This window comes from Moschus berezovskii, chromosome 15 (assembly GCF_049115385.1).
Source record: "Moschus berezovskii isolate FMDL1 chromosome 15, NW_MosBer_1.0, whole genome shotgun sequence".
Classification (NCBI taxonomy): domain Eukaryota; kingdom Metazoa; phylum Chordata; class Mammalia; order Artiodactyla; family Moschidae; genus Moschus; species Moschus berezovskii.
In genome coordinates, this window is record NC_142474.1 from 22,011,747 (window position 1) to 22,037,158 (window position 25,412).

The 25,412-nt window shown below is 44.8% G+C and overlaps 1 protein-coding gene across 1 annotated transcript; it reads left to right on the top strand.

Moving 5' to 3' along the window:
- The first annotated feature begins 737 nt into the window (after positions 1-737).
- Positions 738-23,303, top strand: SUN5 (Sad1 and UNC84 domain containing 5). The gene is made up of 13 exons (XM_055425409.2): positions 738-823; positions 2,859-2,917; positions 3,110-3,178; positions 4,139-4,205; positions 6,374-6,435; positions 10,564-10,613; positions 11,854-11,888; positions 12,703-12,811; positions 19,756-19,834; positions 20,752-20,867; positions 21,350-21,517; positions 22,020-22,106; positions 23,172-23,303. Exons 1-13 carry the CDS (start codon positions 738-740, stop codon positions 23,301-23,303), a joined length of 1,119 nt encoding a protein of 372 aa, XP_055281384.2.
- The last annotated feature ends 2,109 nt before the right edge of the window (positions 23,304-25,412 follow it).

Consider the following 25,412-nt stretch of genomic DNA (forward strand, 5'->3'; position numbering starts at 1 on the left):
CTACCAGGCTCCTCTGTCTATGGCATTTTACAGGCAAAAGTACTGGAGTGGGTTGTCATTCCCTTCTCCAGGGGATCTTCCCGACCCAGGGATCAAACCCAGGTCTCCTGCGTTGCAGGCAGACACTTTACCTTCTAGGCCACCAGGGAAGCCACCTGCCACCAGGGGGCAAAAGTGAATTCATTTTAGTTCCACAATCCAAGTAGAACAACCACAACCAGACATTCCCATTCTGCATGCTTTTATTTTTCACCAGTGAAATATAGAACTTTACTAAGATAACAACACACAAACCCTGTTTTGTATTATCAAACGTCCACCAGTGAGAAGCTTAGCATTACAGAATAAATCTGTGTATGGCCTAAGAAGGTAAGGAAGCCTGAGGCAGAAAGGGTCTGAGAGCAAGAAAAAGCATGGCCTCGATTTTGGAACCCCAAGTCTTGCCCCTGTCCAGCCCCTGAGTGCCTGACATGGCCCTTCAAGGCCATCTTAAAGGTGGAAAGTTGGACAGAATGGGCTCCTCTGAGGGGGAAGTTCCAGAGCCAAACTGGAGACTGGGAATACCCCCCGCACCTGTTCTGTGAGGTCACAATGCCAACAGTTCCACTTGACCCGGGAAAGGTTCCACACAGCACCTTTCAGGGAACACTAGGTGGTAGCAGCAGCAGCAGCCACTTCCTCCTCACCGACTCCCAGAGATCCCCACCACCAATTCCCCGTCCTAGAGAAGGACATCGATGCCCCGGTCCTCAAGGAACCCCGGGGACTCGTGTGACCAACCCGAAAATGCGGCCCACGTCCCCAGGGAGGTCAGGCCCAGGAGGTGAGAACAGCAGCCCCTCCCTCTGCGCAGCCCTTACAAAATACCACCCCTCAGCCCTTTCTTGGAAGCCAGCCAGCGTTAGCAGCTGCGTCTACAGACAGCACCTGAAGTCAGAGACTGGACGGTGGCTTTCGGCCAGGGAGCAGAGGAGCCGTTACCCATTCGGCACGTATTTATTGAGTACCTGCTGCTGTGTGACAGGCACTGGGCAGCGTGCTGGGACGATAGTGCTGCACCAGATGGCCGTGCACCCTGCCCCATGGAGCTCACGTGAGGGAGACAGATAGTAAACGAGAAAGCATGCCTCTCTGCCGTCTTTATCCATAGGAGGCCTCTGCTTGCAGGTGGTAGAAGTTCCAACTCAAAACAGTGCCTGTCTCTGGGCCCCAGAACAGCTGTCTATCCCTAGAGGAGGGTATACAGAACAACCATACTAGGGTAAGGAGAATGCTATTAGAACTACAGTAGGTATTTTCTTTCGGAGAAGGCAATGGCAAGCCATGCCTAGAAAATCCCATGGACAGAGGAGCCTGGTAGACTGCAGTCCATGGGGTCGCTACAAGTCAGACATGACTGAGCGACTTCACTTTCACTTTTCACTTTCACACATTGGAGAAGGAAATGGCAGCCCACTCCAGTGTTCTTGCCTGGAGAATCCCAGGGAAGGGGAGCCTGGTGGGCTGCCGTCTATGGGGTCGCACAGAGTCGGACACGACTGAAGTGACTTAGCAGCAGCAGGTATTTTCTTTAGCTCATCCTCTTTTAATTTATATTCTTCAGGAAGGTGTAAATAAAGCCTATATATTTGAAAGAGTAAATAATATATTAGTCCACTTGGAGAAATATATATATACACACACATATATATAAAATGTTGGGAGTATAAAAGTTTATAGACCACGACGTGGGCATGACGTGAAAGTCGCTCAGTCGTGTCTGGCTCTTTGCGACCCCACGGACTGTAGTCCACGGAATTCTCCAGGCCAGAATACTGGAGTGGGTAGCCTTTCCTTTCTCCAGGCAATCTTCCCAACCCAGGGGTTGAGCCCAGGTCTCCCACATTGCAGGCGGATTCTTTACCAGTTGAGCCACAAGGGAAGCCCAAGAATACTGAAGTGGGTAGCCTATCCCTTCTCTAGCGGATCTTCCCGACCCAGGGATCAAACCAGGGTCTCCTGCATTGCAGTCAGGTTCTTTACCAACTGAGCTATTAGAGACAATTACCTTAGAAATAAAGAAAAATGTTCAAGGCAGGAAATATAGCTAATATTTTATAATAACTATAAGTGGAATATAACACTTAAAGTTATTAATCAATATATCATATACCTATAACGTAAAATATTGTACAACTATACTTCAATTTTTTTAAAAATTTTAATTAAAGAAAATTTATCTCACATGCCAAAAGATCCCAAGATATGGATGGCTCCAGAGAATGTTAACTCTGAGGTTCTGCAGTGCCAGCCACGCCCCAGGTTCCTGCCATCTTTTTTGCTCTCCCTTTTGGCCTCCTTTCATGGTCATAAGTGGCTACCACCATCCCAGGGGTTGCACAGAAGCACGGCCATATGTGAACAGAGAGGAGGGTGTTGCCTCTTGTGGGTCTCAGTTTTGCAATGAGAAAATCTTCTCCCCAAGTCCCAGACCCCTTTATCTACCCTACACCTTATCCCTGCAGACTTTCCCATCCTTGAGCCAATAGCAAGGGGACTAAGACAGAAACAATCAGAAACCAATCAGATCCATCTAAATCACTTGGGGGAGAGGGGGACAAGGGACCAAAATCAGTCTTCTGCCAGTAAGAGGAAGGAGTGACTTCTGGATGACAACCACCCGTGAGTGCCACATCAAACCAAGTCCTTTCCTCTGAAGAGGCCTGCACTGAGGGTCAGCCACACCTCGGTCTATCCCTGATTCTCAGCCTTGTGGTCTTGAGCGAAATTTTCAGCAATTCGGTTTCTCCATCTGGAACATGGGGATGCCATGCTCCTTGTGAACTGTAAAATGCAATTGTGAATCTTGTCATTGCCAGGATCATCCAACGAGGGCGGAACATCTGCAGGATGACAGAGGCGCCTTTGTCAAACGCAAGTGAGAAGGGAGGGCAGAGGGGAGCCCTGGGGTCTTTGTGGGCAGTGAGGGGCTGAAGCTCAGAGATGTCAAGTGGGCAACCCAGGGTCCCCCAGCAAGGGGCAGGGCAGGGGGTAGGGATACTCCTGCAGTGTCTGCAGGCACCTTGTCCCAGAGGCTGGCAGTGACATGACAGCCCTGTGCTCTCTGCAGGTGACGCCTTCCTGTTGCCTGTCCACATCAATGCCCCAGGCCTGACCCAGTGCGTGCTGGGATGTATGTGTACGTATACCCTGAAGAGCTGCCTTGGCCATCAGCGCGGGCCTGGGAAGAGGGCCCAGCCTCAAGCTGGGCTGCAGGTGGAGCTCTGGAGGTCTTCCCTTCAGAGGCGTCAGGGGTATCATTCCAGTGAGGAACGAGGATTGGAAAGAGGGACTGGGAGGAAGATCTGCTGTTTGGAGGAGCAGCTGACTGCCAGCCCTCCCCCACTCTGCCACTAGCCTGGCCCCTGAACTCATGCGAATGGTTCCATGCAACTCACCCTCACTTTGAGGACATGGTTCTGACCACACCCTAAAGATCAGTCTTCTGTGTTCCTCCAGCCATACCTCTGCTATTCATCCACTCAGTCATTTATCCAACCATCTGTCTGTTATCCATCTGTTGGAATATCCATACACCCTGTTAGTTCATCCATCCATCCAAGCCCTTCACTGAGTCATCCGTCAATATTCACATCCGTTCAGTCATCAACCCATCCACCCTTCTATCTCCCCTCTCATTCTCCCATCGTCTCATCCGCCTTCCTAATCACCTCTTTTCCAAGCCATTCTCTTAACCATTCTTCCACGTATCCACGCCTCCTCCCACCTACGCACCCATTCTGAACCCACACTTTTTGCCTAGCTTCATGCACCGCAATCGTAGGCACTCAGGAATGAACCAGACAAGCACTCTTCTATGAGAAGCTTTCAGTGTCTGGGAATAAACATTGGCAGGAACATCTCAAACTTTTCTTGCTCCTGAGTCACTTTTAAGTATTTAGTACCTGCCGGTCACTAGTGCGTCTGTAGTTCTAGTACTCAGTCCAAGCTGATGCTTACCTATAAGTAGCTCCAAGAACTGTCTTGGGCTCAACTAGCAAATTGAGAGGGTCTCCCAGCAACGGGGTCTCTCCCTGTGAGTTGTCATAGGATAAGAAGGAGGATGCAGCTGCTCACTGCTCTCCTGTCTCCTCCACAGCCTGGATCACCTGCCTGGCCTGCTTCCTGAGGACTCGGGCTCACCGGGTTCTGTTCAACACTTGCAGGTGAGCTGGGCAGGAAGCGGGATGGTTATGGGGACTGGAACTGTATGCTGGTGACCATGCAACTCCATCACTGGCTTAGACCTCTTCTCAGATAAGCTATATCAAATCTGGTTTATATCAGACCCCTCACCCCAGAATCCATTGTGGCTCCCCATCACTCCAGCACCTCAGGCTATAGCCCTCTGAAATCTTGCCTCACCCTTCCTTTTCCAGCTCCCCTTTTTCTGCTTTCTGCAATAGATCCATTGGGCCAGCATGGCTAGGATTCTCACTCCCTGGACCCACTATACCTCTCCCCACCTGCATAGGTTTGCACAGGTTGTTCTTCCTGCCTGGAATGTCTGCTCCATTCTTTCTCTTTTCGTTTCCTGCCCATGCAAATGCCTCTGAATTCCTGCAGTTTCCACCTCACTCATGCATTTAAAGTTTACATTCTAAGCATTTCTTATTTGTTTCTGGCCCTGCTGTGTCTCTGCTCTGTGTGCGGGCTTTCTCTAATTGTGGCGAGGGTGGGCTACTCTCTAGTTGGGATTCGTGAGCTTCTCGTTGCACTGGCTTCTTTCGTTGCAGAGCTTGGGTTTTAGGGCTCACAGGCTTCAGTAGTTGTGGTGCAAGGGCTTAGTTGCCCCGCAGCATGTGGAATCTTCCTGGACCAGGGATCAAACCTGTGTCCCTCGCGTTGAGAGGTGGATTCTTAGCCAATGGTCCACCAGGGAAGTCTAAAACATTTCTATAATGCCTTCTCTGGGCCCAGGCTTGGCTCCACCACACATGAGCTCCCATGTGTGGAGAAGACAGATACCAAACTGTGGAATATTCTTAATGAGATGGGAATACCAGACCACATTACCTGCCTCCTGAGAAACCTGTATGCAGGACAAAAAGCAACAGTTAGAACTGGTCATGAAACAACAGACAGGTTCAAAATTAGGAAAGGAATACATCAAGGCTGTATACTGTCACCCTGCTTATTTAGCTTCTATGCAGAGTACATCATGCGAAATGCCGGGCTGGATCAATCACAAGCTGAAATCAAGACTGCTGGGAGAAATATCAACAATCTCAGATGTGCAGATGATATCACTTTAATGGCAGAAAGTGAAGAGGAACTAAAGCGCCTCTTAATGAAGGTGAAAGAGGGGAGTGAAAAAGCTGGCTTTCAAACTCAACATTCAAAAAACGAAGATCATGGCATCTGTTCCTATCACTTCATGGCCAATAGATGGAAAAACAGTGGAAACAGTGAGAGAATTCATTTTCTTGTCTCCAAAATCAGTACCGACGGTGACTGCAGCCACGAAATTAAAAGACCCTTGCTGCTTGGAAGAATAGCTATAGCAAACCTAGACAGTATATTAAAAAGCAGAGACGTCACTTTGCCAACAAAGGTTCATCTAGTCAAAGTCATGTATGGATGTGAGAGTTGGACCGTGAAAAAGGCTGTACATCAAAGAATTGATGCTTTCAGACTGTGGTGCTAGAGAAGACTCTTGAGAGTTCCTTGGACAGCAAGGAAATCATCCCTGAATATTCATTGGAAGGACTGATGCTAAAGCTGAAAACAATATTTTGGCCAACTGATGCGAAGTGCTGACTCATTGGAAAAGACCCTGACGCTGGGAAAGATTGAGGGCAGGAGGAGAAGGGGATGGCAGAGGATGAGATGGCTGGATGGCATCACTGACTCAGTGGACTTTAGTTGAGCAAACTCAGGGAGGTAGTGAAGGACAGGGAAGCCTGGCGTGCTGCAGTTCATGGGGTCACAAAGAGTAGGACACAATTTAGCGACTATAAAAATAGCAACAAAGCTGGGGGTGTTGAGTCTGGAACTTGTAGGCAGAGGTCACACTTAAACTAAGCCCTGAAGGATGCATTTACTGGGGGAGAAGCTGGAAAGGGGTAAACAGTATGTAAAAGGAGGGAGAGAGTGAGGAGGATGTGGGTGAACACTATGAGTTGATCTCTGATGGCCTGAGACACTGGGCTAAGGGCTTTCTTTCCTCGGAGATGCTGTGGAGCCACAGGACATGGCCAGCGTCTTGGAGAGAGTGTCACAGCCCAGATAGGAATGTGCTTCTTGGGGTGCATTCAGGGCTAGGGCCAGGCTGAGACTGTCCAGCCTGTGCAAAGCCCCACCTCACCTTGACCGTCACTTCTCTGTCTTCCAGATACAAGCTGTTCATCCACAAGCTGATAGAAAAAGCAGGCGTTCTGATCCTCTGTGCTTTCGGTACGTGTCCAGGGCCCTGTCCCATTCTAGGTTGGAGGTACCTAACCCTGGGCTCGTGCCCATCCTGGGGAGGGAAAGGGCTGTGGCGCCAACTGTGTGACACTGTGCCCGACACTGTCCCTCTAGGAACCCCAGCATCCTCATCTGTCTAATGAGTGTTGCTGTGAGGATAAAATGATGTCCAAGGAAAATGTTTGAAAGCTGAGGAAAACTTTGAAAACTGTAAGGTCCTCCCCACACCGTATCATATAAAATTCTATTCTTCCTCCTCTTCTCTTCCCTCTCCCTCCCTCCCTCCTACTCCCTCTCTCTTTCTCTCTGTTTCTATGGATTCCTTCCAGCCAGCACCATCACCTCTCACATCACAGCTTTGCTTGCTCAAGCAAAGAAATCTCCTCCTTCTACTTAAATACACCTCCAGGTGGGGGTTGAGGGAAGGAAGAGAATTTCCTAGGAAATTAGAAATTCCTGGACAACATACTCCAACAGATAAGACTTCTTAAAATAATAGCTTTTTTGAGGTGTACTTCACACACCATAAATCACCCCATTTTAAGTGTATAATTCAGCCGTTTTTAATGTGTTCACAAAGCAGTACATCCATCACTGCTATCAAATTCCAGTATTTTCACTGCCAGAGAAAGAGAATTCCCTGTCCCTGGCAGTCATTCTCCATATCCCCTTTCCTTACACCTGCTGCTAAGTCACTTCAGTCATGTCCGACTCTGTACGACCCCATAGATGGCAGCCCACCAGGCTCCGCCGTCCCTTGGATTCTCCAGGCAAGAACACTGGAGTGGGTTGCCGTTTCCTTCTCCAATGTGTGAAAGTGAAAAGTGAAAGTGAAGTCGCTCAGTCTTGTCCGACTAGCAGCGACCCCATGGACTGTAACCCACCAGGCTCCTCTGTCCATGGGATTTTCTAGGCAACAGTACTGGGGTGGCTTGCCATTGCCTTCTCCATTCCTTATACCTAGGCAACCATTAATCTGTTTTCTGACTTTATGGGTTTGTCTGATCTGGAGATTTCATATAAATAGAATCATGCAATATGTTGCCTTTCATTTCCTTTCACTTACAGTGTTTTCAAAGTTCATCCATATTGTAGTATACACAAGCATTTCATTACTTTTTGTGGCTGAAAAGCCATTGGGTAGATAAGCCATATTTTGTTTATCCTCCATAGGTTGAAGGATATTAGGGTTATTTCTACTTTTTGGCTATTACTGATAATGCTGCTGTGAGCATTCCTGTAGTATTTTTGTGTGGACACGTGTTTTCAATTTTATTGGGGATATATTGTACCTAGGCAGGACTGATGCTAAAGCTGAAACTCCAATACTTTGGCCACCTCGTGCAAAGAGTTGACTCACTAGAAAAGACTCTGATGCTGGGAGGGATTGGGGGCAGGAGGAGAAGGGGACGACAGAGAATGAGATGGCTGGATGGCATTACCGACTCGATGGACATGAGTTTGAGTGAACTCCGGGAGTTGGTGATGGACAGGGAGGCCTGGTATGCTGTGATTCATGGGGTTGCAAAGAGTCGGACACGACTGAGCGACTGAACTGAACTGAGGCGTAGAATTGCTGGGTCATTTGATTACTCTATGAATAACTATCTGAGGAATTGCCAAACTTCTCTTCCACATGACTGTACCGTTTTACATTCCCACTGGCAATGCATGAGGATTCCAATCATTGCTGTCTGTCTTTTATATTAGGCATCCTAGGGCAAAGTGACATCTCATGGCAATTTTTATTTCATTTCCCTAATGACTAATGATGTTAAGTATCTCTTTTGGTGCTTATTGGCCTTTTGGATATCGTCTTTGGAGAAAGGTCTATTCAGATTTTTGCCCATTTTTAAATTGGATTATTTGACTTTCTATTAGTGAGTTCTAAAAATCCCCTATATAATTAGGATACAAAAGTCCCTTATCAGATTTATGATTTGCAAATGTTTTCTCTTATCCTGTGGGTTATCCTTCTTGATGGAGTATTTTGATTAAGGCCAATTGTATGTTTTGATTAAGTCTGATTTATCTCGTTTCTTTTGTGATATGTGCTTTTGGTGTCATAGCTGAGAAACTATTGCCTCACCCAAAGTGATGAGGATTTACTCCCATGTTTTATTCTAAAATTTTATAATATTAGCCCTTACATTTAGGTCTATGATTCATATTTTTGGTTAATTTTTGTATATGGTGTGAGATAAGGGACCAACTTTATTTTCTGAATGTAGGTATACAGTTGTTCCAGCACCATTTACTGAAAAGACTATTATTTCCTCCATTGCAGTGTCTGGCACCTTTATTGAAAATCAACTGACCATAAATATGAGGATTTATTTCTGTACTTTCAGTTCTACTCCATTGACCTGTATGTCTTTGTGTTTGCTAGTATCCCTGGATTGGTTGCTTTATAGTTAGTTTTGGAATCTAGAAGTGCAAGTCCTCCAACTTTGTGTTTTTTTGTTTTTTTTTAAGATTGTTTTGGCTATTATGGATCCCTTACATTACAATATTAATTTTAGGATCAACTTTTTCATTTCTTCTGAAGAGAGCATTGGGATTTCGATATAGATTGCATTGATCCATGTATGAATCTGGGGAGTGCTGTCACCTGAACAGTATTGTCTTCCAGTCCTTGAGCATTGGGCTGTCTTTCCATTACTGATGAATAACTCCATACCTCTTAACAAAGTCACTCAGTCGTGTCCAACTCTTTGTGACCCCATGGACTGTAGCCTACCAGGCTTCTCTGTCCATGGGATTTCCCAGGCAAGAGTACTGGAATGGGTTGCCACTTCCTTCTCCATGCCTCTTTATAGTTTGGCAATTCTTTTGTTAAACTTATTCCTAAGTATTTTATTCTTTGAGATTCTGTTATAAATGGAATTTTCTTAATTACATTTTATTCATATTATTCATTGCCAGTGTTTAGAAATACCGTATCCTGGAGGGACTGGTTCCAGGAGCCCCTGTACATACCAAGGTCTGAAGATGTTCAAATCACTTGTATAAAATCATTAGTCCGACAAATACAGTCAGTTCTCCTTACATGCAGGTTTTGCATCTGCAGATTTCACCAACTGAGGGTGGAAATTTCAATCAGCAGTTGGTTGAATCTGCAAATGTGAAATTCCCCAACATGGAGAGCCAACTGTTTATCTACTGAAAAATATCTGCATATAAGTGCACTCCACAGTTCAAGCACTTGTTGTCAAAGATCAATTGTACAACTGATTTTGTGTACTGATCTTGTATCCTGCAACCTTGTTGAACTCATGTGTTACTGCTAACACTGGGCAAGACACCCAGTCTTGGATACTTTATGATTTCTATATGCAACATCATGTCATCTGCCTTTTATTTCTTTTTCTTAACTAATTGACCTGGCTCAAATCCCCAAAATAATGTTAAATAGAAATAGCAAGAGCAGGGAATTCTTTGGTGGTCCAGTGGTTAGGACACGGTGCTTTTGCTGCCAGGGGCTGGGTTCAATCCCTGGTCAGGGAACTAAGATCCTGCAAGCTTCATAGGATCAAAAAAAAAGAAAAGAAATTTTAAGAGCAGACACCTTGTCTTACTCTTGATCTTAGGAAGAAAACCTCCAGTATTTCACCGTTAAGCATGATGTTAGCTATGGTTCATAAAAAACTTTTATCAGATTGAAGAAGTTCCATTCTTTTCTTTGAAGTTCCATTCTATTCTATTTAAAAACAACAAATAGATTTTAAAGGTATTTAATAATGACTTGAATAATGAGATTTCAGACAGCACAGAAATCATAAAATGCAAGGGAGACGACCCCCTTTCCTCCTTTTTGCCAATTATCCCCAGTAGGATTAAGACTGGAGAGGAAGAGGAAACATAGATTACTTGGTTTATGTGACCTCATTTGCATATATGATATCATTGGATCATGAAGTGGATTTTACTGTTATTCCCATTTTACAGAGGAGTAAACTGATGTATAGAGGGATTAAGTAACTTCTCCCAAAACTGCACAACGCTAGGAAGTGGCAAGACTTGGATGTGAATCTAGAAGTCTTAACTCCAAAGCCTAAAATGTAAGCTCTTAAGCTTTCTTCTTAAATGCTCATTCTCATTCCCCCACCCCCACAGGATTTTGGATGTTTTCTGTGCACTTACCGTCCAAAATGGACATCTGGCAGGTGAGTGCGTACTCTCTTCAGACCCCACCCCTGACTGGCCTCACCCCAACCAATCAATGTCACCTTAATAAGTTCCTTTCCCTCTTACCACTTCTGGACCCTACTCAGTTACTGACTCATTCCAGATACAAATCTCTGCCTTTAACTTGTTCCCCACCTTGAACCAACTCTCCTGTCAAAATGTGACTTTCAAGGACCAGATGCATAGTTCCTCCTCCAGGATCCTCTCCTGTCACTGATTCCCAGAGGTGACCCATCTTCCCTTTATCAAGGCCCCCACCTAAAATGGGATGGTGTGGCCAAAGAACACATTTCTGTCTCTACTCAAGGCAGCTTGTTCTTTTGCTCAAATGAGATGAGACCTTTACTTTGTGGTACCTGGAGAAGAAGGAGGAGAAATCAGTGGCCAGAGATCCCTGTCTGAGGACAGCAGAGTCTCAGAAGGCCTAGAGAGAAGGGATCTGATGAACCTGTCTTTCCCTCTCTTCTTCTCCCCTTATGAACTCCATCATATGCTTCCCCCTCCTCCAGAAATACCTAAGCAGAGGTGGTCACATTCCCCTCTCTCTTTCCACAATTTTCTGTAATCATAACTGCTTCCCCAACTGTATTGAGAGTCCTTGAAGACAGAGTCAGATCTGATTCACCCCATCAATGTCCACCTCAACGCCTGGTACAAGACAAACATGATCAATTCTGGACGTCTAGATGGCCAGATGTGGTTGTGATTGGAGGCGGGATGGAAGGATGCGGGAAATGGATAGTGGGATAGATGGATAAATGAATGGAAGAAGGTACAGATGAGAGAGTGGATGGATGGGAGGGCAGATGGGATAACGGTGAGTAAATTGGATGGATGGATAGATAGATGAATGGGTAACTGAGGGGGACAGTGGGTATATAGGAGGGTAGATGGATGCATGCATGCGTGGACTGATGAAAGGGTCGATGGATAAGGTAAGGTGGATGAATAAGAAAGATTGGATAAATGAAGGAGCAGATAGATAGGAAAGGGGAATGAATAGGATGGTAGATGGGAGGGAAGTTTGATGGAAGTGTATGCAGATGAGTGAACATAAAGGAGGGTAAATTGGATTTTGAATGGATGGCAGGTGGAAAAAATAGGAAAGTGGACAAATGGATGGATTTATGATTGTGGGAGGATGGATTGATGAAATTCTACTGGGCCCAGATTAGGCCATCTGAAGGAGATCCCTTGTTTTCCTCAATATCCCACCAGGAAGACAGCATAGATAGTCCACTGCAGAGCTTGAGGTAAGAAGAATCTGCTAAATAGCCCTATTGTTACCTAAAAACCAGAGCTATAGCTAAGATCTACTGGCTAAGAACATGGGGTCTGCTAGAACAACTTGGGCTTAAATCCCAGCTCCCATACCTCCTACCTGGCTAAACTTATGCAAGTCACTTCACTTCTCCTCCTTTATGAAATAAAGCATAACACCCAACTTGTTCTTGGTAATTATGGATATTAAAGAAGAGGCTGTGAATAGTTCCTGACCCATAGTTAGTGTTCAGCAGATGGTTTTGGTTGTTATTGTTGTTTGGTCATAAGTCCTGTCTGGCTCTTTGCAACCTCATGGACTATAACCTGCCAGGCTCCTCTGTCCATTGGCTTTCCCAGGCAAAAACACTGGAGTGAGTTGCCATTTCCTTCTCCAGGGGATCTTCCCAATCCAGGGAAAGAACTCGTGTCTCCTGCTTGGCAGCTGGATTCTTTTCCACTGAGCCACTTGGGAAAGCCCCAGCAAATGGTAGCTAAGAAGAAATTTTAACCAAGATACACCCATGGCAGCATCCTTAAATGAAAAAAAATACTCAAATATTCAGAAGGAATGAGTTGGGTTTAAGGATAGTCAGATAGTCTAAGCAGAAGTAAGGGCATGAGTAATGCTCATTGCCCTAAATTCTTAGAGATAAGAATTTGGGGGGTAGGTCCCGGGACGGGCCCATGAGAGTGGGAAGATGTGAAGCTAGTTCTTTGTGTGCTGACTGGCAGAGGTAGAAGCTGAGGGTGATAGTAGCAGCATCACAAGTCAGTCGCTCTCTGTTCTCATTCCTTCCTCATAAGGATGTACCAAGAGAAGGTGCGACATCATACAGGGGAAATCCAGGACCTCCGAGGTCACTTGAACCAGCTCATTGCCAAACTCCAAGAGATGGAAGCCATGTCAGATGAGGTGAGTTGCTAGCCATTCTGCCCCAAAACACCTGACTTCTCTGTTTGATATCCAGCTCTTCATATCCCAAATTTTAGTGGAACATATGCCCAAATAACTTCCTGGGAAAGAGTAAAATAAGAGGTATATATTAATTTTTTCTAGAACGTGTATGTTTGAAAACATCTTTATTCTACTCTTGCACTTGTTGATAGTTTGGTTGGGTATAGAATTATAGATAGGAAAAATATTCCCTGAGGATTTTGAAAGAATTCCACTATTGTGACCTAGTTTATACTGTTGGTTTAGAGAAGTCTAATACCAATCTTACTGTTTGTCCTTTGAGTGTGGTCTGTTTCCATTCCTAAGTTTGTAGGATATTCATTCTTTTTATCTCCAGTGTTCTCTATTTAACCTGCTTGGGGGATTCCTGAATTTACTGACTCTATGAGTTGATCTTTTTCAGTAGTTTTGGGAAATTATTAGCTATTATTCCTTAAAACATTGTTTTTAACCCATTATCTATCACCTCTCCTGAGACACCAATTATAACTATCCTAATCTCTGAAGTGTTTTCCATATTATTCTTGTATTTTTTCCTTGTTTGCTTGTTTTTTCATTCTTTTTCTCTATGTGCTTAAGTTTTGATGCTTTCTCTTCATATTTCTTCAGGTTCTCTAATAATCGTATGGCCTGCTCTATCCAATCTACTGCTAAACATTTCCATTAAGTTCTTAATTTCATATATTGCACTGTCTAGTTCTAGAATATACATTCGATTATTTTTCATAGATTTTAATTCTATGGTGGAATTCTCCAACATTTCATATATATTGTCCATCTTTTCCTTTATTTTATTTAACATACTGGTCACAGTTATTTTTTAAATCCTTGTCTCCTAAATCTAGTACCTGGATCATCTATGATCTCCTATTGCCTATTTTTTCTTTGGTGTATCAATCTTATGGTTTTGTCTTTTCATATCTGGTAATTTTTTAGTGTTTCATGGACAATTTTTTACAAAAAAAAAAAAAACTAGATGTTCCAGATAATCATAATTTCAACTAGGTAGAGTTCTCCCTTTCATCTAAGGAAGAGGAAGTATACGGATCACTTCTATGCAAACATGCATTGAACTAGTTCAGACCTAGATTGTAATTTTTATAGGATTTATTCAAAGGTTTTTGGCTTAGCCCTCTAGCCTCCTGCCCATGCAGTTTCAAAAATTGATAAATATCTTGATGGGAAAGACTGAACATATGTTTGAGGCCTCTTGAGGTTTCAATTTTTTTATTGACGTGTAGTTGATGTACAATGTTGTGTTAATTTCTACTCTACAGGAAAGTGATTCAGTTATACATATATACACTTTTTTCAAACTTTCCCAATATGTTTGTCAGAAAATATTGAATATAGTTTCTTGTCCTTTACAGTAGGAACTTATTGTTTATCCATTTTATATATAATGGTTTGCATTCACTAATCCCAAACTTCCTCCCCAACTCCCCCACCGCTTAACAACCACAAGCCTGTTCTTTAAGTCTGTGAGTCTGCTTCTGTTTTGTAGATAAGTTCATTTGTGTCATACTTTGCTGCTAAGTCGCTTCAGTCGTGTCCGACTCTGTGCGACCCCACAGATGGCAGCCCACCAGGCTCTGCCGTCCCTGGGATTCTCCAAGCAAGAACACTGGAGTGGGTTGCCATTTCCTTCTCCAACTTTAGATTCAACATATAAATGATATCATATGGTATTTGTCTTTCTGACTTCACTTAGTATGATAATCTCTAGGTCCATTCATGTTGCTGTAAATGGCATAGTTTCATCCTTTTTATGGCTGAGTAGTATTCCATTGTATATACTTACCACATCTATTTATCCATTTACCTGCCAATAGACATTTAGGTTGATTCCATATATTGGCTATTATAAACAGTGCTTCAACGAATGTTGGAGTGCATGTTTCTTTTTGAATTATAGCTTTGTCTAGATATATGCCCAGGATTGGGGTTGTAGGATTCTACTGCAACTCTATTTTTAGTTTTTTGAGGAGTTTTTTTCCATAAAGGTTGCACCAGTTTACATTCCCATGAATGTGTAAGAAGATTCTCTTCTCTTCATACCTTCTCCAGCATTTGTTATTTATAGACTTTTTAATAATGGCCATTCTGACTGGTGTAAGGTGGTACCTCACTGTAGTTTTGATTTGCCTTTCTCTAATAATCAGTGATGCTGAGCATAATTTCATGTGTCTGTTGGTCATCTGTATGTCTTCTTTGAAGAAATGCCTCTCTAGGCCTTCTGCTCATTTTCCGATTGGGTTGTTTTTTGTTGTTGAGATGTATGTGCTGTTTGTATATTTTGGAAAGTAAGCCCTTTGTGGTCATATTATTTAAAAATATTTTCTCCCAACCTGTAGGCTGTTTTTTCATTTTATATGTGGTTTCTTTTGATGTACAGAAGCTCATAAATTTGATTAGGTTCTATTTGCTTTGAGGGGATTTTCTTTTGGGTTTTGTGGTTTGTTTGTTTTTGGGTTGGTTTTTTGTTTGTTTGTTTGTTTTTTTTGCTTTTATTTCTATTGCCTTGGGAGACTGATCTAAGAAATGATTGGTATGATTTATGTCAAAGAATGTTTTGAATATGTTCTCTCCTAAGAGTTTTATGGTGTCATGTCTTATATTTAAGTCTAAACTATCTTGACTTTATTTTTGTGTGATGTGAAAGTGTGTTTTAATTTCATTGATTTAATGAGGCTTCCAGCTTTTCCAAAATTACTTGCTGAAGAGACCTCTTTTCTCTATTGTATATATCCTCACCTCCTTTGTCAAAGATTAACTGACTGTGGGCATATGGATTTATTTCTGGACTTTGAATTTCCAATTTTGGATACAAAATCTCTGACCCCATTGGCAGCCTTCTCTGCCAGGGGCAAGCTTGGATTCTCAGTCTCTGACTCTAATTGTAATTGGTTTAGTGCCCTCAAGTGAAGAGCAGATGTAGCTACTCAGTATTGACTCAGCATTTCCTCTAGGACAGCAGTTCTCAAAGTGTGGCCCCCATTTCAGCAGCATCAGCATTACCTAGAAAAATGTTAGTAATTCAAATTAATGGGCCCCACCCAGACCGACTGAATTGCATATTCTAAGGATGGGAACCAACTTTTCTGTGTTTCAACAAGTCCTTCAGTGGTTCTGACATATAATAAGGAGAATCACTGTGCTAAGTCTTTAATCTCTTGCTTGCTTTGTTTTGGCATCTCCTTCCTCAGAGGAACTTTGTTTATTAAGCGCTGTGAGACTGGGAAATTTTATTCTGCTTTTCAGAAGCTTTTAAAGCAGCCCTTTAGTTTCTTACATAGTTTTGGATTTCAGTTAATATCTAATGAGGGAAATAAGCCGTGGTCAAGGCTCCTTAAGTGTCCAATTGTGTCCTACCTGCTCTATGTAAATGCTAACAACTTTGCTGCTTTCTCTTTTGTCAGTAGCAGCCCCTGTCCCCAGATCCTCAACCCACGCACAGAATCATCAAATGCCCCAGGGTTTAAGAATGTCAACATATTTCAGAGTGGTTGTCCCCTGTCTAGAATTTTAGTCCATCTGGTCCTGTTTCTTTCATAGCTCAATGATGGTATTAAACCATGATTTAGCAAACCATCTTGCTTTTTCTAGTTGCTTTTAGTGGAACCATTGGTTCTCTGTAACTTACTACATCTAACCTAGAAGCCCTCCATCGTCTTACCTTACATCTAAAATGTCATAATAATGTACCTATGAGCTAGTCATACTTGGCTTTCAATGTGGAAACCCTTTCAATGTGGAAACGTGTTCTTTAGTCATAAGAAATGTTATTTAAGAAAGACAAATATCATATGATATCACTTATATGTAGAATTTAAAATATGATACAAATGGACTTATCAATATTTGCAAAACAGAAACAGACTCACAGACATAGAGAATAAACTTACGACTACCAAAGAGGAAAAGGAGAGAGGGACAAATTAGGAGTCTGGGATTAACATTACACACTGCTATATACAAATAGGCGGCTTCCCAGGTAGCGCAGTGGTTGAGAATGTGACTGCCCATGCAGGAGACCCAAGGAATGTGGGTTCGACCCCTGGCTTGGGAAGATGCCCTGGAGGAGGAAATGGCAATCCACTCCAGTGTTCTTGCCTGGGGAATCTCATGGACAGAGGAGCCTGGCAGGCTATAGTCCAGGGGTCACAAAGAGTTGGACACGACTGAGCACACAGAAGACATTATATATAAATAGATAAACAATAAGATCCTACTGTATAGCATAGGGAACTATATTCAATATCTTATAATAACCTATAATAGAAAATAATTTACAATATATATGTACACGTTTGTATACCTGAGTCATTTTGCTGTATACCAGAAACTGACAATGTAAATCAACTATACTTCAATTGTCAAAAAAAGAGAGAGAGAGAGAAAGTAATGTTCTTTAATTGTTATTAAATTGATTATTTATCCCTGGCCCTGGTTTGCTCTATTCTCATTTTTGAAACTCCTATTATGTGGATGTCAAACTCCTAAACTAATCATCTGCGTTTTTCTTTTTTCTTCCCACTTTCTCTCTTTATCTCTTTGTTCTGCAGTTGAGAAAACACTCTCAGCTTTATCTACCAGAACTTATACTGAATTTTTCATTTCTGCTAACATATTCTGAATTCTTAACAATTTTCCTTGCTCTCTAGGTATTCCTTTTCCTATAATTCTGTTCTTATTTTATGAATATAATGTCTTTATCTTTTTATGAGTAATGTCTTTTCTTAGCTTTAGGAGCTCAGTTCTTACCTTTCTGAGTCTCAGTTTCTACATCAACAAATAGAGTATAATTACTGCCCTGTAACACTCTATCTACTATGCTAGTTACCCAGTTACCATCCTAAAACTTAGTAGTGCAGCAGCACCATTTTATTATGTCCAGAGATTCTGTGAATCAAGAATTCAGACAGGACGCAGTGGAGATGGTTTGTCACTGCTTCACGATGTCAGAGGCCTCAGCTGGGAAGACATGAAGGCTAGAGGTGACCCAATATCTGGGTCTGGAACCATCTAGAGGAAACTTTATTCACTTGTGTGGAGGTTGATGCTGGCTGTCAGCTGGAAACTGAGGGCTGTTAATTAAAGTGCCCATAGGTGGTCCCTTTGTATGGCATGGCCTTCCTTACAAACGGCAACTGGCTTCAAACAGTAAACATCCCCCCAAAAGCAGATGGTTCACCTTTTAGGACTGAGCCCACAAGTCATACAGCATCACTCCTACCATAGTCACAGGCTCACCCAGATGGATAGGGAGGGAACTGAAGTCCCATGTGTCCATGAGAAGGGTGACAAAGTCACACTGAAGGAAGAGCAAGGAACAGGAGACCTCTCTGCAGTCATTTTAAGAAAATACCATCTGCTGCTCTGTGAAACTTTATTTTCTTGGGCTCCAAAATCACTGCAGATGGTGACTACAGCCACGAAATTAAAAGACATTTGCTCCTTGGAAGAAAAGTTATGACCAACCTAGACAGCATATTAAAAAGCAGAGACATTACTTTGCCAACAAAGGTCCGTCTAGTCAAGGCTATGGTTTTTCCAGTATTCATGTATGGATGTGAGAGTTGGACCATAAAGAAGGCTGAGCACCAAAGAATCGATATTTTCAAATTGTGATGCTGGAGAAGACTCTTGAGAGTCCCCTGGACTACAAGGAAATCCAACCAGTCAATCCTAAAGGAAATCAGTCCTGAATATTCACTGGAAGGACTGATGCTGAAGTTGAAACTCCAATACTTCGGCCACCTGATGCAAAGAACTGACTCATTGGAAAAGACCCTGATGCTGGGAAAGATTGAAGGCAAAAGGAAAATGGGGGTAGCAGAAGATGAGATGGTTAGGTAACATCACCGACTCAATGGACATGAATTTGAGCAAACTCCAGGAGATAGCGAAGGACAGGGGAGCCTGGCATGCTGCAGTTCATGTGGTCACAAAGAGTCAGATACAACTTAGTGACTGAGCAACACTCTTGTGAAAAGTCTAATCAAATAATGGCCAGTGATTTATTGAGCACAACTGGGCTTAATGCTTTGCGATCTTTATCTGGCAATGTAGAGGTTAAGAACCTGAACTCTGGAACCAGAGTTCCCGGGTCTGCCTCTCACTAGCTGTGTGACCTTGGACAATACCCTTTTGTCCCTCAATATTCTCCTCTTTAAAATGGGAGCAATAATAGTACATACCTCCTAGGGTTGCTGAGAGGGGATAAGTATGAACATATATGAAGCTGAAGGCAGTCCTGACATATAGTCACAGCTTTACAAGTCTTAGCTAATCCTCACAAGAGTAGGAGGTGGTTGTGATTATTGTTCCAGCTTCCCTGGTGGCTCACACAGTAAAGAATCTGCCCGCAATGCAGGAGACCGGGGTTCGATCCCTGGGTCGGGAAGATCCCCTGGAAGAGGGAATGGCTGCTCACTCCAGTATTCTTGCCTGGGAAATCCCAAGGACAGAGAGGCCTGGCCGGGCTATATGGGGGCAGGCACAAAGAGTCAGACAGGACTGAGTGACTAACATGTTCACTTCATAGACAAGAAAATCAAGACTCGGGGCAGGGGGGTGCACAGGGGCAGTAACCAGCATAGGGACCGTTAGCAGGAAAGGTCTGTCTGACTGCAGGCCCCCTGCCCTGGACCTGACTGAGACTCCTGGTCCTGCATGTGTGACAGTGCATCACAGAGGGTGTGAAAGCACCGAGTAAACGGGGGGCGCTCTGGCCCGCCTCACCGCACAGCATGTGACAGCCCTGTGTGTGGACAGGCAAGGGCCAGCAGGCAGGGACAGAAAGGTGTCCTGAGGCTGCTCGTCACCTGGTGTGGACACAACCGTGGACCGTGATCTGTAAGAACACACCAGTGCACAACTTGGGTTTTCTGCCTTTGCAGCAAAAAATGACCCAGAAAATAATAAAGATGATCCAAGGAGATTACATTGAGAAGCCGGACTTTGCCCTGAAGTCGATAGGTGAGTGACTCCCCACTCACCAACCAGCCCAGCCCAAGTTTCCTGAGAAACTCTTCAGAGGGTGGATTTCAGCTCTGGTCGGGGGCATATCCTGCTAACCTCAGCCGCCCGGCTGGTGTTCTTGTCACAGTTTTCCATTTTCTCCCACAGAGGCTCAGGTGGGAAAGGGAGGCCATCATCCACCCATCCCCCTCCAAATGTAGGGGTCCACAGAGTTGTCCCTGTCTGGGCGGGGGAGACTGGCCATGGGCCTAATTACAGTTAGGAATCACGCCTTTGAAAAATTAAGCAGTGGCTGCAATAGAGCGGTAGGGAGGAGCATGCTGGGTTGAAGTCTGGTAAGGAGAGTAAAGTGTTTTTCATTTCAAACCACAGAGACTGATATGAAAGGTGCCCCTGTGAAGGGCTGCATGGGAGGGGCTGGGGTGGGCAGGCAGGGCGGGTTGCCTGGTGCAGACAGCGCCAGCTCACCCCAGCACCCCTAGGCCCAAGGAGATGCAGTGTCAGAGGGCTTCGGTCTAAGCCCTCAGACCTGGAGTCTCTTCCTCTGAGAAACGGCCATAATAAGGGCCACGGTGATACTAACTGGGTTATAATAACTAGGCTGACGTAAGTGAGCGAGCGCCTGCATTGCACCAGGCACCGCTGGAAAAAGTTTACTGTATTAACTCCTTTCAACCTCACAACAACCCCATGAAATGGATGCTCTCATTACTACTATTATTATTACTTTTGTTACTTCCATATCCCAGAGGACAACGCTGAGGTCCAGAGAGGACCAGTGACTCTTCTGAAGTGTTCCCCTGGCACCTAGTGAGACTCCCTTCCACCAGGCAGATGCCAGGGCTGCTCAGCTGAGACCCTTCCCCTTCCCCCCACGCCCCCCAACCCCTCCGCTGCCGTCACCTCCCACACAGGGGCCTCCATCGATTTTGAGCAGACGTCAACCACATACAACCATGACAAGGCCTGCTCCTACTGGAACTGGATCCGGCTGTGGAACTATGCACAGCCCCCAGACGTGATCCTCGAGGCAGGAGGAATGGCAGGATGGGGGAGAGGTGGCAGGGGTGTGGCCAGGGGCCTGGGGGCAGGAGTGAGAGTGCAGAGGGTGGAGGCCTGGGGCAGAGTAGGAACGAGAGAGGGAGGAGCCGAGGCAGAAAAGAGGCACAATTGATGGGGTGGGGTGGTAGTCTGGGGAGAAGTTGGGGTGCTGGGCAGGAGTAGGGGGCAGGCCCAGGGGCAGGGACAGCTTGCTTTGACACTGGAGAGGCCCCTTCCCCAACCCTCAAGTCTTGCAGATCAGGGAACCCTCACTGTGCTGGGCTGAGGGGAGGGGTCATCCTTGCTGCCTGCTGTCAGGGAGGCTTCCTGGAGTTGGTGGTACTCGAGCCGAGCTTTGTAGACAGGAAGGACTGGGCTTGTCCAGGAAGGCCGAGAAGATCTAGGGAAGCCAGGCTGGGATAAGAAATCTGTTCTTTAACCACCCACCTTCACTGCATCTGCCGCTTCCAGCCCAACGTGACACCTGGCAACTGCTGGGCCTTCTCGGGTGACCGCGGCCAGGTGACCATCCGACTGGCCCAGAAGGTCTACCTGTCCAACCTGACCCTGCAGCACATCCCCAAGACCATCTCACTGTCGGGCAGCCTGGACACCGCCCCCAAGGACTTCGTCATCTACGTGAGCACGCCTCAGCTGGCAGCAATGCTTAGCTGAGGGGACAGCTCATAATGGCAGCTTTCGCAGCTCTGTGATAAACCATACAATCTACGAAGCCTAGAGGGACTGGATATTAAGGCTGGGGGTAGTCATGGTCAGGGTCAGATCACAGCCTTCTGGGACAGGGGATAAACAGTACTCTATTTCAACCCAAGTTTTTCAGAGCCAGTTGAGTCTTCAAGGATAAATGAGCCCCCATTTTACTGAAAAGGAAACAGGTTCTGAGAAAGGGCAGGGACACATCAAACCCTAGAGTCAATGGCAGTGTTAGAAGTGGACCCTTAACCTCTGGCCTTCAGTCCAGTGCTCCTTCCTGTCCTTTACCTGTGCTGCAATGGAACAGTACCCAAACAGATAGAGAACTCCCCATCCTGGGAACTGTGCAAGTCTCGACTGGAGAAGGCAGCACCTTCTGGAGTCCCTGCCTACACCTGATGCTTTATTCTTGGTTCTGATTCTTCAGGGCATGGAAGGCTCCCCCAAGGAGGAGGTGTTCCTGGGGGCATTTCAGTTTCAGCCAGAAAATATCATTCAGACGTTCCAGCTCCAGGTACCTGAGAAACCCTGCCCATGTTGGGCACCTACTGAACACACACTGTGTGCAAGGCTTTACAGGGGACCCCACTTCACGCCCCAGCAGCACAAGGTGGTGCACAGTTGTCTCTAACTGACTTGACAAATGAGGATACTGAGGCCCAGAGTGATGGAGCCACTGCCTAGGGCCTAGAGTGGAACCCTGAGGAGACTTATCTACCTCCATTTCCCTGGCCCACCGAGGAGCCCGCCTGCTGTGGTTCCTCCCAGGGACAGCAGGTGTTGAACTGGTAGGGCCCGTCAGGCCAGGGTCACTGGTTTTGAACTTAATGTCTCCATACTGGGAGACCACGTGATCAACACCTGGTCCAACTACAGGTAGGGAAGCTGAGGCCTGGAGGGGAGGGAGTTGGAGACAGAAGCATGACCAGAGGGTGGCTGCTGGAATGGCCCTGAGACTCGAGAAAATGTCAAGGCTTGGAAATCAGGCTGACCCTGGCCCAAATCCTGACCCAACGATAAGTTCTATATGATCACAGACCATTCTCTTCTTCTCTGGGCCTCAGTTTCCCCTGGTGTAATTTCCTGGGAGGTTGAGACTGTCCAGTGAGATCTCAGAGGCCACTGGACTCCATCCCCTCTGAGTTATGGGGAGGAAGGGGAGGGGGCCACATTTACATCGCACCTACTGTATGCCCAGGGCTGGTAAGCCATCTGGCCCCAAGATCTCACTTCAGTGCTCACGGCAACCCTGGGAAGCAGACATTACCCCTCCTCCTCTTACAGACTGGAAACTGAATCCCAGAGAGGGTGTGGTTTGCCCAGGGTGCTAGAGCACGCATATGCCAGGGCCCCAGGGCTAGGATATGTTCCCCATCACCGTGATCTATCTTCCGGCCTCAGCCCCTTGCATCCCAGCCTGTGAGTGACTTGCCATGTGGTTTTGGGACATTCCCCACTTTAAGCCTCAGTTTCCCCACCTAAGGAATTGGAGGGTTTCCTTCCCCTCCCAAACATTCCTCTGGACAGGCCAGATCAGGGGCTATGAGTGAGATGGTCCCTGTCTGTGGCTCTCCTTCAGAACCAGCCTCCCAGGACATTTGGCGTCGTCAAGGTGAAGATATCCAGCAACTGGGGGAACCCACGCTTCACCTGCCTGTACCGAGTACGTGTGCATGGCTCTGTGACTCTACCCAGAGAGCAGCCTAACTAGAGCCCCCACCCCAAGAGAGATTAAAGTTTATTCTTCATGCCCAATTGCAAGTGTCTTTTGGCCCCAAAAAGTGAGAGTGGCCTAGGACTTGATGTCTGAAACTCAGTGTAGAAATTATCAATCCCATCCTGGGTACCCGGGCACCCTCACAACAGCCCCATGAGGCCGCATTTCACAGATGGGGACAATGACGTCTCCAGGCAAAAAAACTGACTTGCCAGAAGTCACAGTTAGCAAACAGCAGCACCAGGATTCAACTCCAAGCTGTCTGACACCCATACGTGACTCATCTTCTGGTTTCAAGTCAAGCTCTGCCACTGACCCGAGTGTGACCCTGGGCAAGACCCACCCCTTTCAGTCTACCCATCTGTACAATAGAGACAGGATCATGGCTGTTGTATCAGATGAGGTCGGAGATGAGAAATCTTTCAACATCACACAGATGGTTCAGTGTAACATTAGACAAAACACACATCCTCCCTGGACCTCAGTTTTTCCAGGTGTAAACATTTCTAGTCCATTGTGTGCATTGAAAGACAGTATCAACAAAGCAAAAAAAGGCAACCCACAGGATGGGAGAAAGTATTTGCAAATCATATATCTGATAAGAGATTAATATTCAGAATATATGGAGAACTCCTAAAATTCAACCACAAAAAAAAAAAAAATTCAAAAATGGGCAAAGCGTTTGAACAGACATTTCTCTGAAAAAGATACACAAATGGTCAATAAGTACGTTGACAACTTTTTCAGCATCACTCATTAGGGAAATGCAAATCAAAACTACAATGAGGGATTTCCTCCGTGATCCGGTGGTTAAGGATCCACCTGCCAATGCAGGGGACATGGGTTCAATCCCATGTGGGAAATAAGGTCCCACATACCGTAGAGAAACTAAGCCCACATTCCTCAAAATACAGAGCCCACACACTCTGGAGCCCACGTGCCACACAGAGAAGCCTGAGTGCCACAGGGAAGATCCCATGTGTCATAACTAAGACCCAAAAATAAACACTTTTTTAAAAATACTTTTAAAAAATCTACAATGAGATACTACTTCACACCCATTAGGCTATTATAAAAAAAAAATAAAAAGTGTGGATGAGGATATAGAGAAATTGGAAATTGTGTACTATTAGTGGGAATTTATGTAGAGCCACTGTGGAAAACATTAAGGCATTTTACAAAAAAAAAGATTTAAAATAGAAATACCATATGACTGAACAATCCCACTCCAGATATTTACCAAAAAGAATTAAAAGCAGGGTCTCCAAGAGGTATTTGAACACCCGTATTCATAGCAGCATTATTCGTAACAGCAGGAAGCAACACAAGTTTTCATCAACAGATGAATGAATAAACCAGATGTGTTCTATACATACAGTGGAATACTATTCAGTCTTTAAAAGGAAAAAAGTTCTGCAATATGTCGCAACATGGATGAACCTTGAGGACATGATGCTAAATGAAATAAGCCAGTCACAAAAAGACAAATATGCTACGATTCTACTTATATGAGATATTTATTCTGTCAAATTCATAGAGGCAGAAAGTAGACAGATTGCCAACAGTTGGGGTATGGGAGAATGGGGAGTGAGTGTTAAATGGGTACACAGCTTCAGTTTTACAAAATGGAAACAGCTATGAAGATGGATGCTGGTGATGGTTGCAACAATATTATGAATATATTTAATACCAGTGAAATATACACTTTGAAAAGGTTAAGATGATAACCTTTATATTTTATATATATAATATTATATAATATTTTTATATAAATAATATTATATAATATTTTATATATATTATATATGCAGAGCGGGAGGGTGTACGCTAGACCTTGGACTGGCAAATAGAGGCCTGGGGTTGGGGGTCAATGTGTCTCAGTTTCCTCCCTAACAACAACGGAATTTTTATAATATCTGAAAATTGAGAGGACTTCCCTGGTGGCTTAGACAGTAAAGAATCCACCTGCAACCCAGAAAATGTGGGTTCTATCCCTGGGTTGGGAAGATCCCCTGGAGAAGGAAATGGCAACCCTCTCCAGTACTCTTGCCTGGAGAATCCCTTGGACAGAGGAGCCTGGTGGGCTACAGTCCATGGGGTCAC

Excerpts from the sequence above, each read along its gene's own strand:
- SUN5 (XM_055425409.2), top strand. The coding sequence starts at position 738 with ATGCCCCGGTCCTCAAGGAACCCCGGGGACTCGTGTGACCAACCCGAA. Across the intron at positions 3,179-4,138 it reads GTGCGTGCTGGGATGTATGT|CCTGGATCACCTGCCTGGCC; the intron begins GTACGTATACCC and ends TCTCCTCCACAG. Across the intron at positions 20,868-21,349 it reads CCCCAGACGTGATCCTCGAG|CCCAACGTGACACCTGGCAA; the intron begins GCAGGAGGAATG and ends TGCCGCTTCCAG.